Source organism: Echiichthys vipera (assembly GCF_963691815.1).
Source record: "Echiichthys vipera genome assembly, chromosome: 6".
NCBI classification, from domain to species: domain Eukaryota; kingdom Metazoa; phylum Chordata; class Actinopteri; order Perciformes; family Trachinidae; genus Echiichthys; species Echiichthys vipera.
In genome coordinates this window covers 9869253-9887671 of record NC_139831.1, presented here as the reverse complement: position 1 = coordinate 9887671, position 18419 = coordinate 9869253, and the positions used below count along the sequence as shown (strand labels likewise).

Here is an 18419-nt window from a genome sequence, read left to right as displayed (position 1 = left end):
TCATTCCTCTGTGCAAAGTGCAAATTATTTTCATTTTATAAAGGTTGAATCTTTGGCTATGCTGCTATTCAGTAATCTTGTTTACTGTACTTGTTGCCTCAGAAAATATCCCTGAAAATATCAGCATCTGGGTACAATTTACTTTTAACTTCACATGAAAACTTTCTTTCCTCACACAAGGAATCTCTTGAAAGTAATGAATAACTGCAGTATTTTCATCCTAGTATGTAATTTATTCAGCAGAGGGTCTGTCTTTCAGTCTGAATCCATTCGTGGCTTCCCACCTTTGAAATGAGAGCAGGCAGGCGGCTGGGAGAGACATCTGCCTTGCTTTTAATGGGTATCACAAATGTTTCAGTAATTCCACTCCACCTGAAACTTCCCTCCCCTTCAGCACACTCCAAAATTACAGCACTGGAATGAAGCTGGGACTCAAAGCCTTGCAGTAGTATTTTCCCCAGCTAAGAGGATCGGAAAGATTCCTTGTGGGCTTGCATCATGGAGGTGAGCAGGCAATCCAGTAGTCAACAGATTCTCTGGAAAGATGTGAGTCCATTTTTTTTTCATGTTTGATTTATTGCACTATTATTAATTGCAAAAAAAACTATTTAAAAATAAATCCCACATTTAGTTTCTTTAAGAATACTGTGAAGAACATTAAGGCACTATAGTGTCGAGAAAATGGTAGCACCCTTAAAATTTTAAAGCTCAATAAATGAAGTGTAGGTGGTTTAAAAGTGGGTGTGTGATTTTGAGTTTGAGCTTAAAATAAAATGTCAGAAGTTTGATTCATAATAATCAAAAAGGAGCTGCTGCTTGATCTCTTGCTCAGTGATCTGAGCTTTCTCAGAATAGTAATTGTTCCATCTAATTCCCTTCGGCTTTTCACCTTGACTTACTTTCTCATTTCCACTCTTATATTCAGCCTCACCTGAACCATTGTATTTGCTTTATTTCTAGAATATCTTTCTCATATGCAGGCAGCGTACACCAAGAATTGTCTGCATTTGAGACGGTATTATTGAGGAAGGGAGGAGGAAGGATTTTTGGCTCTGAAGTCCTTCCACTTGTTGCAGCACTTGTGAACAATAGAGCAAACCTGCACAGCACAGTGTTATCTTTTTATATGTAGATGAAAAAGCTATACTCATAATAACAGCACTGGAGGTGATGGAGAATGATGATGATTACGAAACAATCTGTGACTTCATAGCTCATAATAGTTTTCACAGAAACTGAATGAGTGTAGCCCAGTGTGATAAACCACTGCCTCTTCTTGTTGTTTATGTGGGTTACTTTGTGTGGGTTTTTTTTGTTGTTTTCTTAAGGAATTGCTCCCTCTCTGCATGATAACAGCAGGGGGCTCCAGGCACTCTTCCTCACAAAGCTCAAGAGAAATTGCTTGGCTGATTCTGAACTCCTAAGCCCTTAAACACTAGTTGGCTGAGTGCTCCACACTCAGACTGCTCACTGTCTCCATCGCTGCCTTTATTTCTGTCTGTCTGTCTGTCTGTCTCTCCAGTCCTCCTCCTTCCTCTGAGTATTCGATATTCAAAGCACAGGCAGACGGAAAGAGAGGTCTGTCCTCTGGTTAAGTTTCCACTGCTTATGCAACCTGCCACAGGAGAGCAGAGGATTTCAGCCACTATTTTTTTCCCTTCACTCTGAAAAATTCAAAATGAAAGGAATTTCTGGCTCTCGGATTGTAGCACTGTTTTCATCATGCCTTATAGAAATTAACTTTGACGTGCCCCGCACTTTTGTTGCTACTACTGTGCCTAAAATGTCAAAAAGGCTGGTAACAATGTGGAGTTCCTTAAATCTGAAAGTCAGGAACTTTCTTTAAAAATGTGTTTTTTTTTTCACTATTTGCTGAAATTGTCACGGACGGCACAATGAGACAGACGATCTGTGTCAAAGTCACATACCTCTGCGTCTCACTGTCTGATCCAAAAGACATCTGCAAATTCTGTTGCTGTATTGCTCAATTTTTTACATTAAGTGTGTTCAGAAACATTTTATTGTAACGTTTAGCTATAAAATGAGAAAGTTTGTGTCCAAGTCGAGCCAAAACCAAGTCTCGCCCACCAAAAATAAATGTGCAAATGTAACATGATCTGATGCTAACTTTTTGTGAATTGTGGAGAAAACTACAGACTCAAATAAATAGGGTGTAGAACAATAAATCAAACATCTAACTGTGATTTGGGATGTTTTCTTTCCACTGAACAAATACATTATATGAAAGCAAAATAGCCAAAAATCTCAACATTGACCAGTGCATGAAAAACCACACTATTGTTGCCTGTAGTGTCTCCGCTTCACAGTCCAAATGTAAGAAAAACCACAGAACAATTATTCAAAAAATAATTATTTTAAGAAGTCAGCATGTTAAAGTGCTGCCCAATCTACTGCAGCTTAACTTCTGTAAGAGCCTCGACCACAATAGAAAACCAAAGCTGCTTTATCATCATTTTAAATGAAGAGATAAGCAACACCAATTTCACTAATTGAAGTTGGTTCCGTTTTTTATTTTACATATCTGCTTTTCTGTTGTCCTCTGAGACTTTTAGAAGTGGTCCACTGTGAATGAGGAGCTTTTATTTTCTCCCTACTGAAGCTCTGGTGGAACAAAAGCTTGTCTTTATTAATTTGTGGCCTTGAGCCTGGGGAATGGACTACAGCTGGCAGAGTTTTCATTTGTGGAAAAGTTTAATAAACGTCACCTTTCTCCTGCACTTGTAGCTGTCCGTTCTCCCTTGCACTTGGCATGGTGATGGTTATATTTGTGCCATTAGTAGCCTCATTGATGTCTACATTTGACAGAAGAGAGACAAAATAAAATGGACTGTCTTTGGACATAATTCAAAACTGACTAGGAAAAAAAAGAAAACTGTAAACAAGGAAATAGATCAGATGATTTGTGAAGTTAGGGGTAATATTTCAGCCGTCCCTTGTTACCAATTTATTTTCCCCATAGACAATAATACAAGACTGAGGTTACAGCACTTGGATGAACATGAAACTTGCATCACAACTGCATTAGAAAATGTCTGGTTATTTGATTAAAAAAAATCAAAAGTTAAAGAACTTAAAAACTTGGTTTTGTCTTGATCAGTTTTGGATGAATTCAGCAAGCTGGTGACTATAACATCAACATATGCTACAGAAGCTACAGCCAGTTAATTAACTAAGCTTAGCAGCTCTTACTGGGGTGGCACATCAGATGTCAGCCTCCCCTTGGAAAAGCCTCTTTAAGCAACAAATCTACTTGGTTAGGTTTAGGAAAAGATCATGAAAAAAAACAAAAGAACAACAACTATAAAGTCAAAGTACACCACAAATAATTTTTTTCCAAAGTTTCTGTGTCAGTAGTTTAATCATGCTGATGTTTGTCTAGGTGTTCATTTTTATGATCAGTTTGGTTTTGATTAGTTATTTTATGCTCAAAAAAACTAGTGAAATGACGTGATTGACTCGCGATTGGTGGTATGGACGTGATGACGTGATTTTCCAACCTGATTCTTACAGTTCATTCATTCAAAATTACATCATGGCAGCACCCATATCAGAGATATTTTGGTTTACTATTGTTCAGCGGAAGAAAGTGGAGCTGTGTCATCCATCTTTATACTCTATGGTTTCACATGGGACATGAACAAAGTCCTGTGTTTGACCCATCCATCCACCCTGACCTCTTTCCTACGCTGACATTGTCACTCTTCATACTGCCTCACCTGACTTTGTTCCTGTTCCAGGCACGCGCACGCACACACACAATATTGAACCTATATTGTTTGCAGGTTGAGGTGGGACAAGAGAAGAAGGCCAAGTACCACACCTACCAACGAGTGGCTCTAGTTCTGGTTCTGGTCTTCCTCGTTCTGGCTCTCTGTGTTTTCAGCCTGAGGTATCTGTGGAGTCCCAGTCTTGGAAAGGTAAGACTCAATACCACTTCATGGTTTGCCAGCCATCAGCTTTAATGCCACTGTCTGTGGTAAGTGTAGTCTTTCAGATGAAAGAAAAATCATGCAGGTTCCCTCAAGGGGGAAAATATGCAAGTGAGAAAAATGGACAGTCACACATAGAGCCAAAGGCAGCGTCTGCAGTGTGTGTTGTATTCTGCTAGATTAAAAGATGTGTGGGCTATGCAAAAGACAGCTGTGTTTTGCTCTGCTCATGTTTTGGCTGTCAGAAACCACAAACCGCTTTTTACTGTGTCAGTCTTTTGCATTTATTTACTTTCTTCTCACATTGTAAACGTCGTCTCACAATGATAACTCAAAGCTGGCCCTAATTGCTGTTGCCCTGAGTGGCTGCAGCAGGACTTAAACCTCTTGGCAATGTAATTGGGATGAACTCTTGTCCTGGCAATTCATCTTGTAAAATCCAATTCAATCACACTTGATGGAGAACATTTCCACTGTGTTCCTTTCCCCTGATTTTCCCAAGGGGCCGAAAAAAGCTAATTTACCCGAGCTAGGAAGAAAACATCAATAATTTCACATCCAGAAAGTGGAAGCTTTATACATTCTGAGTCTTTATGAATGAGAGAAAATGATTCAAATGAAAAGATGGATAGAGCACAAAACCTGAATGCATAAGGCTGTGTACTGTAAATGCCAAGAGGTGAGCAGAGGGAAATGCACCATGCAGGATGTCATTTGCTGTTATTATTAAATCTTTGTTATGCCTTATAAACATTAATCAGAACATCATCTGCTACCATTTTTCTCTTTCTGCTTCCATTAAGATACAAATTTCAAGTGCTGACAGTCTTTACTGAGCTCAGTTTAGCAAAGGCTCATCTATACTTTCTGTGGTATTGTCTGCATTCTCTTCTTTCAACATAGATATGAATCACCTTTGAGCCATCTCCTTTGTCCTTGTTAAATATTTAATGCAGGAGGTAGAGCAGTCATTATTTCCAGTTTAATAAGCTCTGATCATTCTCACGTGGCACAAAATGTGTTGATGGCAGAGGTTGCACAGGCGATGAATATCAAACCTGCGTACCCTGGGTTTTGCTTTAATGGGGTCTTGAGGGGGAGGCTCGTTCTCTGGCCTCCCCATCAGTAAGTGAGATGGAGACACTTCAAAGGAGAATCAGCTGTCTGTCAGATGGAAAGGAAGCTCCCTCAGACACAGCAGGATAGTAAAACTCAGGTATGTATCCTCAGTAAAGCTTTCTGGAGACTACTGTTTTTTTTTTTATTTGAGCACAGAGATGAGCATTCTGGTGACAACAAATTCAATAAAATTCAACTAAAGTAGGCCTTTAAAGCTTTCCTTTCAGTCCTTGAGCATATGGAATATATTATGCTCGGATACAACAAAGTCATACAGAGCTATACATACGTCACCAGGGTTATAATGGATTTAATTTTTTCCCCAGCTCCAGGTTGGCCTGGAAACATGCTCAGCTGTAAATTCATCTGTGGCTTTATTTGATGCTCAGAGCAAGTGGTCCAGAAGTAAGAGCGACAAAGTCCGTGTAGGGAGGAGGTCAGGGTGGTGAGGGGTCAAACAAACAACAAACTTTCTTCACAATCATACTTATTTTAACCACATGCACCCCGTATTTAAAACATTAATATAGCAGCAAACAACTTTTTTCCATATGACGTCCTCAGCAGAGAATGAAGTGATGCTCCTCCGTGTGAGTTGTAATCCGAGTTTCTCTGTTTGTTATGATAGACAGTCCGACAAAGCGTGCACTTGGCTGTGAAAAACGTAGTTATATCAAACGTTGGGGTCATATAGAAGCAAAAACCATCACTGGGCTACCCAGTGCGTCGACAAATGAAGCAGAGGGGTTCTGACAAAGCGCCCGTATGTGCAGGAAAACAAAACAAAAACGTCTTCATTGTCTCTTAGCTCCTTATTTTTGTTTTTCAGTTGTAACAGGCAGCTGTTTCAGTAAGAAGCTCTCACTGTACACATCCTGCCCATCACTAAGAAGCTGACAGACAAAGTAAGCTGGTAAACATAGTGGAACATTTAGTAGCTAAAGAGCCAGGTATTTCCCTCAGGAGATGATGGAGACTGAAACAAGAGATAAAAAGGAGAGTGGATATTACAAACAAGGTGGACAAAAACGCATTCCCAAATGAATGTTACCATAACAACCTTATAATATGGAACAGATTGCCGTTGATTTTACAGCCTTTTGTGTCAAAACATCGATGAATGCAGGTTCAAGACACATATGGATTATGTTATGTGGAGAGGTTGTGTTTTCACTCTAACGACGATGGTTACACATGTGACATTTGTTATCATGCTGTCACTGTTATAGTACAAAAAAATATATGTCAGTCCGTTGGTAAAAGCTTGTATTCTTTTCTAAACTCTCGGTAAGAAAACAAGTGCAGCAAACAACATTTGATTGCAAATTGGTCTCAAAAACGACCAGATTATTAACGACCCCACTGTAGAGTGAGCACACAACAGTGATAATCATGAAGTGATAATTATGGAAAAAGAGAAGCTTTGCAGTGTGCAGTGACAGATTCACAAGCGCATAACAAGTTCCCGGTGTGGTCCCTTCTCAGTTTTAATTCTGATTTTCATCCAGCTGTTTCGACAGACACCCAAGACTGTAAAAGATGAAACTACAAAAGTTGTTAGAGTCGCATCGTTTTCACGGTTTAAAAAAAAGAATGCGCTTGAGAACACTGGGAAGTTCTTGAGATGTGTTGAACAGTATGGAGCTTTACTTGCAGGTGATAGTCTTCTCTCAGTTGGACTTTTTTCATGCGAAGAATAAAACTGACTAATCTGAGAATCAACAGCTTTGAAGATAACAAGCCAAAGATAGCATGATGCTGCGTCAGAACCAATTACTAAAACAGTGATTTCAAAATGAGTCCTGCTTCTAAAAATCGGTTCTCGCTCGCTCTCAAAACGCGACAATTACTTTTGTGTTCAGTCAAGTTTAACTGATGTGGGCTACTTGTACTAAAAACAATTACTACTAGTTATCACTCAAACAAAACACACATATTACATACTTTATATCACATATTACATAGCGTTTTAAACAAAAAAATCTTTTAATGAAAAACAACAGTACAAGCACTTCTCGTCTATTCACGAGGTTTATCGACGCAAAGTGACCTCCTGCACCTGGCTGTGTATAAATAACCAAAGAACAGTAATTTGCTCTGTGCATTGTATTTCAATATGACATGATAGCCGCTCGGGATCTTCTTTTAATTACCTGAAAACACATGTTGTTACAGAGGCCTGGGGAAGATACTTTGCCATCATTTTCTCTCCGCGTGCGTGCATGTGTGTAAGGGCGTGGTTGTGCTTGTAAATATGAGATTGTGTACACATCAGTGTGCATTGTGTGTTTCCGTGTGTAGATTAGGTGCCTCTGCATTCTCTTTTGGCTTAAGGCAAATTTCTGTTTACTGTGTGCTCATTATTGTTCTGGGCCGCAAGTCTCACAGGGGGATTTTGCCTCCTTGTAAATTAATCCTCTGTTATTAAGAGTTTACATCAGCAACTCCGTGAAAATGGAATCTGGCTGGTGAATCCAGCAGGAAAGTGAGAATAATTTGCCTCGCTGAAAGGTTGGGTTTTCTTTTAAATTGTGAAAAAGAAAAATCCAGATGTTGATGTCTGCTCTGTGTAATGTCTGTCGTGCCCTGCATCCAAAATCTAATTTTCATATCATTAGATTCGATATATTTGATGCTATTTTTAATTCATGAACCACTTTGAGCGAGATTATCTGCAGCCAGGCACGGTGTTATTGTGAATCACTGTACACCGGGTTTTTTTCCCTTAAACATCGAAGAGCTCACAGGTGGTGGTCTGTATGGCAAACTGCCTGAGAAATACATGAATGTCAGACCTGAAGAAAATGCTCCATTATTCAAGCTGAAATTGCATTGCTCACCTTGATGCCTTCCCCTCTCCGGTCCCAAGGTAGCCGCTGAGTTGTCGCTCCTGATGGTCTCTTAAATGCCTCACTGTCAGGACCTGCTTCCTTAATGAACACTGCTGCGCCTGCTGCTTTTCCTCTGGTCACAGGTGTATGGCTTTTCAAGGCTTGGCGCCCCTTTGTTTATTTATTGCTCATAGCCTGTGTATACCCAACAGCCCCTCAGTGTCCAGATGTCAACATGCAACAGGGGAGGGAGACACAAGATTAGATCATGATATGATTCTAGAGGTTGGATTTTATCGTCCTTTTTTATCTTGGTTTGTCTGCAGGAACAAAACAAGACAGTGTTAACTTCTCCTTACACTGTTTGTTTACTTGTGTGGGGGAATTATTATTCTGGGGAGGCAACAGAGCTTATCTGAACAGCTGGTTTGGCAGGACCTTTTCGGGGGGCCTGCCCCTCATTCTGTAATCTTCTTTTCTGATTTTACACATCAGGTTCATTCATTCATTAGCAGGCCTGTGTCCACTGGTGTTCTCTCCCTGGCTGTTAAATCAGGCCACTACGGACTCCCTCGTAAAATGATGCATTATGCCTTCTTCTCTGTGAGCAGTCAGGAGGAGGAGGGGATGCAGACCGGGAAGAACAGAAGAGAGTTGTTTTAAATTGTTGCCAGTGAAGTGCCTGAGGTAGGAAGGCTTCATGGAGGTTGTGGCGCATTGCCTTCTTCTGGGACGGTGACTGCTACAGAGAGCGTGACAGCACTACAAAGCCCACCGGGAGTTATTTATTGTGCCATACAGCACTTTAGTGCATCTGTGATTTTCCTTTTTAGAAGCTGGAATGATATGGGTGTAGAAAAGATCAGCATCTTAATTTCCAGTATTTCATTTTGCCAATGCTCCAGCAGCTCATGTGCAGCATGTTGTATGTACAGAGTGGTGGGTAAACACACACAAATGCTTCCCTTTTCTTTTTTCTTTTCCCAGTGTCTCTCTCCTCTCTGTCTCACCAGTGTGACTGCCAAGAAGACTCTGCTGCTCTGTTGTACAATTTAGAATGTGATTGAGCTTTCACATCCACTTTTACTCTCGCACTAAGTCGGCACTGCTTATAGCTTCTATTCGCAGCCACAATGCCAAGGCAGAGAAGTGAATAGCAAACTGCTCATTTGTCCTTCCTCAACATATATGAAATTGCAGATCAGAAATGTTGCTATTATGTTGCTTTTCACTTTGATGACACATGATTGCAGAAAATAAGTAAATCTCTCTTCTGAAAAATGGGTAGAGTGCCCGGCTATATATCTGTCAGCAATTAAAAGGTTGCATTGAGTTTTTTTGTGAGTTTGCCCCATTAGTCATCTTGCTCAATATGTGAGGACTGAGGAAAGAAGCTCCATCTAAATCATCCCTTCAGGTCTGTCTCAGTCTTACACTTCATGTTAAATAACCTTAGCCTTTTTTGTGAGAAAATGAGAACTTGTACCAGCTCCAAAAGTTGGAATGTTAGCTAATTTTAATGACAGACATCCAGACCCACCAGGCTTATTAAGGCTTTTTTTGATTGGTGAAATAAACATGAAAAATCATCAAAAAAAACTATTAGGGGGATATCTTTCATCCAGTGAAACTTCAAGTGTTTACTCAGGAAGTGAGCAAAGTAATCCAGACAGTTTAGTTTTCAGAGCTGTAATGAAGCTCATTAATGATGAGGTATTCACTCCAAATGCATACTAAATGATTCACTAACATACTGGATAATGCCGTGGGCTGACCTACTGTGACATGATGCAGGCATCACTTCATTTCACATGTCGGTGTGAAAACAAAAAGCAAAGGCTGTGTCATTAAAAGAGGGTAGACAAAATAGCTTAAACATTACAAAAGGAACTCCATATTTACAGTACTCTATGGTGTCAGTGTAAACAAACCAACATATTCTCATCAACAGGTTTGACATCTTACGAAAAGTTATGCACAGTAATTCGTATGATATCTTACGAAATATGACATTCTATTAAATCAAACTTGCATCAAGGAGTCCCAAACGAGGGAAAGAAAAGGTCCAAAGCATGGCGTTATACTACACTCAACAAAAAATGTAATAGGGGTTTCTTAGCACTTATAAGGCCTTCATTTTCTTCTATGTACCACTGCAAAAAAGCGACCCAATATGGATTGCAGCGGTTAACTTTAGGGTACAAAAGGTGACGGTTAGAATTAGAAAAAATGTTATGATTTGGCTTAGTACTTCCAGCATATGAACACCACCTGGACACAATCACAGAGCTCAGTGGTCTTATACTATGTGACCTGGTTTCCTTTCTACAGTAATAAATACGTGGATTACACACAAATGACATGCATGATGTGCATTACTTTTCGTAGGTATATGTACGAATTGTGAACGAGATCAGTCTGAAACAAACACAGTATACATGAATGTGGCACACACCATCCTTGCATGCATACATTTATGTCATTGTGTTCATGGAACACAAGATACAAACAAAACCAAAACATTACTCTATCGCACCACTTGTGGTCAAAAACTCCACAGGGTTCCTTTAAGTAACTAATTCTTATTTGCCAACAATATCGTCGCTGTCGGGCGGAAACCTCATATCTCCATTTTTTGACTTTTTTTTTTTTTTCATAAATATGTGGTATTGGTCACGGTTCACGTCTTTGTGTGGGTTTTATAAAGTTTTAACCCATTTAAAGTATTAAAAAGAGGTTGTGAATAAATCTCTTAACTCCATTGGATCCTCAAACTGACGGAAAGGCCTCGTAGCTCCACTTGGAATGAAGAAAAACAACCGAGCTCGATCGGACAGTTCGCATACTGTACTGTACGAACGAGTTGGTCGATCAGGTCAGTGGAGCTCTTTATAAAATGTTTTGAAATTAGCCAGTTAGTAACAAACTCACAACCCGTAAGATTCTGACCCACAACCAGCCCGCTGATGATGAGGTCACTGTACTGACACAAATCACAGAATTCAGGTGGCTTCCGTGTGACACAACATGAACCCTTGACCCCCGGACAGCTGCAGAGATTCAAATTAAACTGTTTCTGTCTGAGACACGCAAGTAAAAACACATCTGACATGCTCACTGTTTAGACAGGGATTTAGACATGCAGTGCGTTTACATGCACATCAGTAACCCAAAAATGGCCTTACCCTGGTTTAGGGAATGGTTGAATGGGAAAATGACGGAGTAACTTGACCTCCATACAGTAGGTGGTGCTCCGCCAACATACAGCTGTACTGAATACGACGTTTTCTCCGGTTAACCTTTGTCAAAATCACAAACAGGTGACTTTTGGACAAAATTACGACCGAAACGGGTATTCTTGGTCGTGATGTTACTTGCCGTTGCAAAGTCCTCCCTCGGTTTAAAGGTTACGCTCTATTATTTCTTGTTTTTTTCACGTTGTTTTCGGTGCTGTTGCTTCATGGTTTATTCTAGTTCCGGGTCAAAAGCCACCGCCGTGGAGTAGGGAGCATGCGCAGGCGAGAAACCCGACAATAACCCAAGAATGCTGTTTACATTCATGAATAATTGGGGAACTGAAGGAGTTATCTAGGTCTGTTTACCGAGGTATGAAAACTCTGATTTTACCCGGGGTATGGTGTTTACATGGTGTTTAAGAGACCGGGGTATGTCCTTAACCCGTAATATTATCAGGATTTTAAAATGCATGTAAACACACTGATTGTCAGGCTTATAAAGTCAGTGATGATCACTCTGTGTAAACAAGCAAAAATTTAAACTACAGTGCGCTCTCTCTTCCTCTGACCGCCCGCAACTATATAGAAACCACCCACTGTAATGGAACTGTAGGTCCCGCGGGCATGTTGCAAAATACAAACCTCTTCTTTGGAGTGCACACATAGCTACACTAAACTTTGTAAGCTGTAAATTGCTGATAATGTAACACTCTCAGCCTCAATGCAGCCGTTACAGTCACTGACGGAAAACACACGTATCTCCATATTCGCTGGTCAAAAACCTCATAAGTCTATTTGAGTTTGATTGTGGTTAAATATTTATAATATAACAATATCTACCAATATATGACCATGTATAAAGACACAATATCAACTTTGACAACGCAGAGTTCATTTGTTTTAAAAATAGAGTTTTCTGAAAAATGACTTTTGGACATACGAGGTTTCCGCCCGACAGCGACGATTTACTATTTACTACCGGGGTCTGCATTCCAAGGAGCATTAGATGAAAATAACTCAGGACACAATTGAATTAACCTACAAATAATGACAGATACATAATTTGATGTATAGCATGAGTGACGGTTAAATGTAAACAGACTACAGCATGCAGAGATGGGCTGTGATAGTGCAGCATTAATATGTCTGTGACAGAGTGTTGCCATTTTTGATAGGAATTCAAAAATAGTACTTCAAAAGAAAACTCCACATCAGCTGCAGCCATCATCAAGTTGTCAGTCATTGTACCACACTTGCCTGATATGAGATAATCGGTTGTGAATTGTACGGCCAGGATCTGGTCGACTGGAAATCTGTCTGAACAGGAGGGGACCAGACATATCTGCCAGAGCAAATAAAACATGAGCTTGCAGATTTGTCTGGTCCTCCGGCTTATTAGTTGCACCTGTGCTTTTCCTGCTGTGACAAGTCAAAATGTCTAATGTACAAAAGGTCTATGAATGTCATTCATTTGGGGAACAATGAAAAAACAGACGGTTTGATGTTTGCAAGGTTATAAAGATTCAGGTTTGCTAGATTTATTCAGAACCCAAAACATGTTAAGTATGAGTTTGACAGAAATGTGATGGTGAAGCTAATTAAGCAGACATGTCAGTCAAATCCAAAGGATGGAGAAGCCTATCTTACTCAGTGTTGTCATGACCAGCTTTGCATGGGCCATGGCAATTGGGGGGGGGGACATGTAAAATGCACTTAATTTAACTGTTTTATTTACAAAACCATACATTAAATTGCAACAGAGACAAAATGTTGATGTCATTAAAGTTACTCGTGTGGGTGAAATGCTACAGAAACCAAACAAAGCTCATAGAGTGAGTCTCCCAGAGACGCCTGAGGTTGCAGCTTTTATGGTGAATGGGAGCATTGGGCCAGGTGCTCCCAGTTAGCTCAAGTGGACGACAGCGCCTATTAATTACCGAACTGGACAGAGGGCTGTCATAGTAGAACAGTGGTGTCTAGAAAATGGCACTTTGGGAAATGTTTAACTTGCATTTTTCATTTGTAAAACAGAAGCTAGTAACAAAAATGCATGAAAAGAAACCGTTCAACTGGTTGATAAATCTTTGATTTACACATCAGGAGGCTAGAATATCGTATCTGCTTCCAAAGGGGGGAATGACAGAAACACTTGGTAATATTGATGCAAATTAGGAGTATTGGTCAACCCTCTTACACCCATTGTGTCCATGTTGTAGTTCAACTTGTTCCTTTGTGTCTCTGTGTTTGACATACAGTGTGTGGTTATGATTTTTCAATGCTGAAGCATTGCCCAAAGAGCCACTTATTTTTAAAATGCATCATATTTTGAAGCATATGAATTATTTTTTCATACTGTGTGGTGGATTTGTAGTTATCCAGCACTCATCGCCACAAGTATGATGGATGACAGCTGCTGCTCAGCTGCTGTGTCTCATTTGCCCAGAAATTGTACTTTACTTTGTCAGTTGATGGTGATAAAGCTTGTCAGATCATTTTCCTGGTATTCATGGACGCAGAGGGACTGACCTCCTGACCTGAGCAGCTACAATGTGGTTGGATGGATGGAATGGAACTATCCAATTCATGTTAAATGTAGGAGGAGGATGGTTGTGATTTTTCTGCTCCTCTTCCCAGTGTGAGTGCTGGAGCATCATTTTTGAACACAGCTTTCTTCTAAATCTAGTGATTCCTAACCAGGGGTGCTTGTATGCATCCCAGGGGTACATCTGCAGTTGACATAGGGTACATCGATAGATTGAATATAGCTCAACTAATTTGAAAAACTAGAAATTGTGAGTTGATTAAAAGAATACATCCACATACTGTAAGTCAATTCAAATATAACACCTGCATGTGGCAGTTGTTATAAGACTCTGTGAAAACTAGTTAGCAACAGAGGTTTAACAGATGGCTAAAAGTAATATTTAAAAAGTGAAAAGTACTGACTGAACAGTTCAAATAGAGAATCTATTAAAATGGATGGCTAAAAGTGTTATTCGATGGAGTGGAAGTGATTGCTTAAAAGTTGAGGATGTGCGTTAAATGTTTACATTTAAAGTTATCTCTTGAAGATCTGTTTCGTCCGCTTTGGCGTCACAATGGTGATAGGCGGTAATTGCAAGTGTGATTTTGGATCTCATTTTCACTTGTTTGATCAAATGTAGTGTCGCTCTTTTCTTTTCTTTGTTAATTGTCAGGCCATCGTAATTGTTTTCTTGCAGCACTAGCAAAGTACAGTAAAAAGACAGTATGCTGCTTAGCTCCCTCTAACCTCTGACGGACCAAACACTGCTGGGTCATAGAAAACCCATCACTGACTGTGCACCGCTTGACTTTTTTCAACCAGAACAGACACCCAGTTCCTAATTCTGTAAATGCAAAGGCTTTTATCGTGGGCCATGGGCACCATCACTGTGTTCATTTATTCAAACAAAAATCTTGAGATTACTACTTTTAACCAAAGCAACCTGGTTTATGCTGTCCAATGCAACGAGGAATGCAAAGATCTTTACATTGGAGAAACAAAACAACCACTGCATAAACGCATGGCCCAACACAGGAGAGCAAACTCCTCAGGTCTGGACTCGGCTGTCCACTTACACCTCAAGGAGAAAGCCCACTCCTTTGATGACAGGAATGTCCAAATCTTGGACAGAGAGGACAGATGGTTTGAAAGAGGAGTAAAAGAAGCCATCTATGTAAAAGTGGAGAAACCATCGCTAAACAGAGGAGGGGGTCTGAGACACCACTTATCTCCAATTTACAATGCCGCCCTTTCATCCCTTCCCAGGAGATTCAACAATCTAACCTCTAAGGACAACTGTTCACACATCGCCCGGGTGACCCCAACGACTGTCGTTCAGACTCAATAGAGCACTAACAAAGTCGAAACCAACTGCCCACCAACGACTGTCACTCTAACGACGGGCGTGGGCACTTGGAGCACAAAGGGTGTCAGTGACATCATCGGCCTTGTGAGAGGTTAAATACCTGGATCTCCACACCAGTTAGTTGGACCAGTCCCAGCCTGGTCAGATGCGTACATGAACTGACGAAGCCTCTTGGATGAGAGGTGAAACGTCTTCCTAGACAAACAACCAGTCCAGTTGTTTTTGACTGAAATTGCTTTGAGGATAACGATGACCTGGACGAATGAGAAAATTCAAAGGCCTAACTAAAGTAACATTTTGACCCGACACGTCAGAGAAAATCTCATTTACCTGAGTAATTCCTTAAAAAATCTTATTGGCTGATTTTATCTTCCACTCCCAAACAGTGGCAAAAAATACTGAAAAGCATTAATTTTCTCCTTCAAAGTGCTTCATTTGCAAGTCTTTCATTAATGTCTGACTGTGATGGACCATGCAGTTTTAATAATAACCGACAAACAATGATGAATATTTGTTTTTTTTCATAGCATGAGACGATGTTAAGCTGTAAAGAGAGAGCCAGACCATTGGGAACATAATGTGTTGTGTTCTCCCATTGGGTTTTCAAAGTATTTTTCAGTGTTATTAAAAAGAAGGGCAGAGGAGCACTGACATGCAACCCACACTGGGGCCATAGCAACAGACCAAGAGCTTCTCATCAGTACCAACAGTCCCAGTGTGATAGCCCAGTGTGACAGCCCACTGTGACAGCCCTGTGTCTGCACATCGGACTATTACTCCCTCTTTTATTGTGTCTTCAAGGCAGAAGCATAGTGTAAACAATGTTTGATGAGCCTGCATATCTCCCAGAAGCTCCGTTAGGAATTGTTCTAACAGTCTACCTTGTTACAGGCATTGCTGGCTTGTTCTATAAGTTATAAGGCACAGATGAAGTAGTGGTGGTGATATCAGCTGTGCTATGGTAATGAAGGAATCTTGCTCTTGTTTTATCAATTCTGACTTTGATCATCCCGACAGATATCCGCCAAAGCTTCTGTTAATAGTATTTGGTGCAGAAACAGTATCTTAGTGTTTTTGCAGTGATCTGATGTTGTCTGAATTTTATTGTTTTTTCATTTTTTAATGCACAAGTGGGCCCATATGCAGATAAATGCAGCACACGGACCGCTGATAAAAAGCAAGGAGACTATCTTTTGTCATCTGTTGGTAAATTGCCAGTGAATTTTAAACGTGCCACATCCCCAATATTGAGTGAACCTGAGCAAATGGTTACCATTAATACCCTTCTGAACTCCAAGAAGTTCAGTCTTCATTGACTTTTAACAAAATGCTACTTGGACTTCTTTTTCTTAAGTGGCTTCAAAACTTTCCAGTGGCTGTTAATGCCGTTCATCTGGCCAAATTATCACCTTGCCTCTCAATGATCCAAATTGCAGCCTTACAGCTCTCACAAGCTGTTTCTTAAATGTCACTTAGCTGCTGGATCCCAGAATGTTCTCTTGTTGATTTATAAGGAGGTAGAATGGCTGAAAACCAGCAAAGCGACAAGAAGACGTATCCACTTTTAGAGGTCATTCACCTTGTGACTGTCTGCCTCATACTTCAGAAGCTTGCAGTCACTGCTGGCAGTCTTTTGTCCGTTGAAGTCGGTTTCAGATTGTTAGATAACAATAAAGCAACAGGATTCATTCAGCGTTCCTGACAAGCAGCAGATTGTTCTTCAGGTCAGCACAGTGGTTGTTTGGCAGGAAAAGGAACAAAAGGAAGATGCAACAATGACAAGGTGAAAAATGGCACAGTCAAAGGCCAGGCCTTTGTGCAGTTTAACTTCAATTAATTTCTCGCTACTTCTGATTGTTGATACTGTGGAAGTTGTATCTATCTCATGCTAGCTTGTGGTATTTCAGGGATGTTACATCATTTGTCATGTCCAAAAAAGGTGGTTTAACACCATCTTTAAAGGTCTTGTGAAGTCCCTCTGTTCTCTCTTACAGTTAGCAGGTGAAGAGATTCTTAGCTTCAAGGAACTGCTTAACCAGTTTTGCAGTGTTACAGGGGGCATTATCTTGCAAGGAAATTGTGGGCTGATTGGGAGACAATTGCAGTGGAGGAATTGCATGTTGCCGAAGGAGGTTCACATAAACACTTGCATCCCCCTGCCATATAGCTGTACAAGAGGCCCAGTCCTGCTGCAGAAAACATCTCCCAAACCATGACATGACATTGTTAAAGTTCAATTTATTTCAGTCTGATGGGAGAAATTATGTTCGGCGTCTGAACCCTAAGTGTCAGAGTCCAGTCCTAAACCCCATAGAGAATCTCTGGAAAATCCTTGGCAACAAAGTAATGTCTATGAAACCCACTACAGCTACTGAACTGTGAAAGACACTGAATGAAGAATGGACCAAGATCAAACCATAGCAGTGTGAGGAACTAGTGCCGTCCTGTGGGCGCTGATGTGCTGAAGTCATTCAAAGTGACTGTGGCCTCTACACTTCCTGATCATGTTTTAAATCCTATAGCACGAAGAAAACATTGTTTAAATCTTCTCTTCTGGCACAGTGGTTACTGTTCTCTAATTTTGCTCACTTTTTTCACAAAATAAAGGCTTTCGTTGAAGTGCCTTGGTTATTTAATAAAACATGCTAGGAGAGCAGTGGTATAGCCAGAGCGGATATTTTATCAAATTATGAACATTGAAAATAACAGTTTTTCAGAATAAATCAAGTATTTATAATTTGTTCTAAGATGTTCATCTCCAGCGTATGCCATTTTGAAGGAACTTCCTTTTTCACTGAGGAGAAGAAAATAGGCACCATTTCCTCTTTCTAGTTTATTTGCGGTTTGGCTAAAACTTTTAAGAGACATTTGAAAGCTGATCAAACATTGGTTAAATGTATGTTAGCAACATTTCATTTTCAGCCCAGGTCAGTGTCATATTTGCTTGAGCACAAAACTTTTGTTTTGACAAACCTCTGTGGCATATTTATAGCACTAAGAGTGTGTGTTATGGATTTTGTTCAAGATATAACTGCAAAAGAGAAAGATAAAAAGAAGGAAAATATGTACTTTTTAGGCAAAAGGTCCAGGGAAACATCATATTCCCTGAGCTGTTGTTTAAAGAAAATACAACCCTTTGTTGTTTTCACTTTGATTTCTATTGAGATCATAGGAACAAACAACACATTGAAATACAATATGTCCCAGTCCCTGAGTGTGTTTTACAATAGTGTGTTGACCAAAAGTACTGAATAGCTCCCAAAGTTCCCCCTGCACCCCCCCCTCCCTGCTCTTTTATGGGTACAGTAGCACGTATCAAGGTGATTTATTGCCAGAGTGAGCTCAAGTTGTTTAAAATGACTGGTGTGATTAGTCATATATGCTTCAGAGCTG

At 40.2% G+C, this 18419-nt stretch overlaps 1 protein-coding gene across 1 annotated transcript in view; it reads left to right on the top strand.

Moving 5' to 3' along the window:
* Positions 1–450: 450 nt before the first annotated feature.
* tnmd (tenomodulin) overlaps positions 451–18419 on the top strand; it is a 50004-nt gene continuing 32035 nt past the window's right edge. The window contains exons 1-2 of the mRNA XM_083915258.1: positions 451–546; positions 3804–3938. Coding sequence (XP_083771384.1) covers positions 499–546; positions 3804–3938 — 183 coding nt within the window. The 5' untranslated portion in view covers positions 451–498. The remainder of the gene's footprint in view (positions 547–3803; positions 3939–18419) is intronic.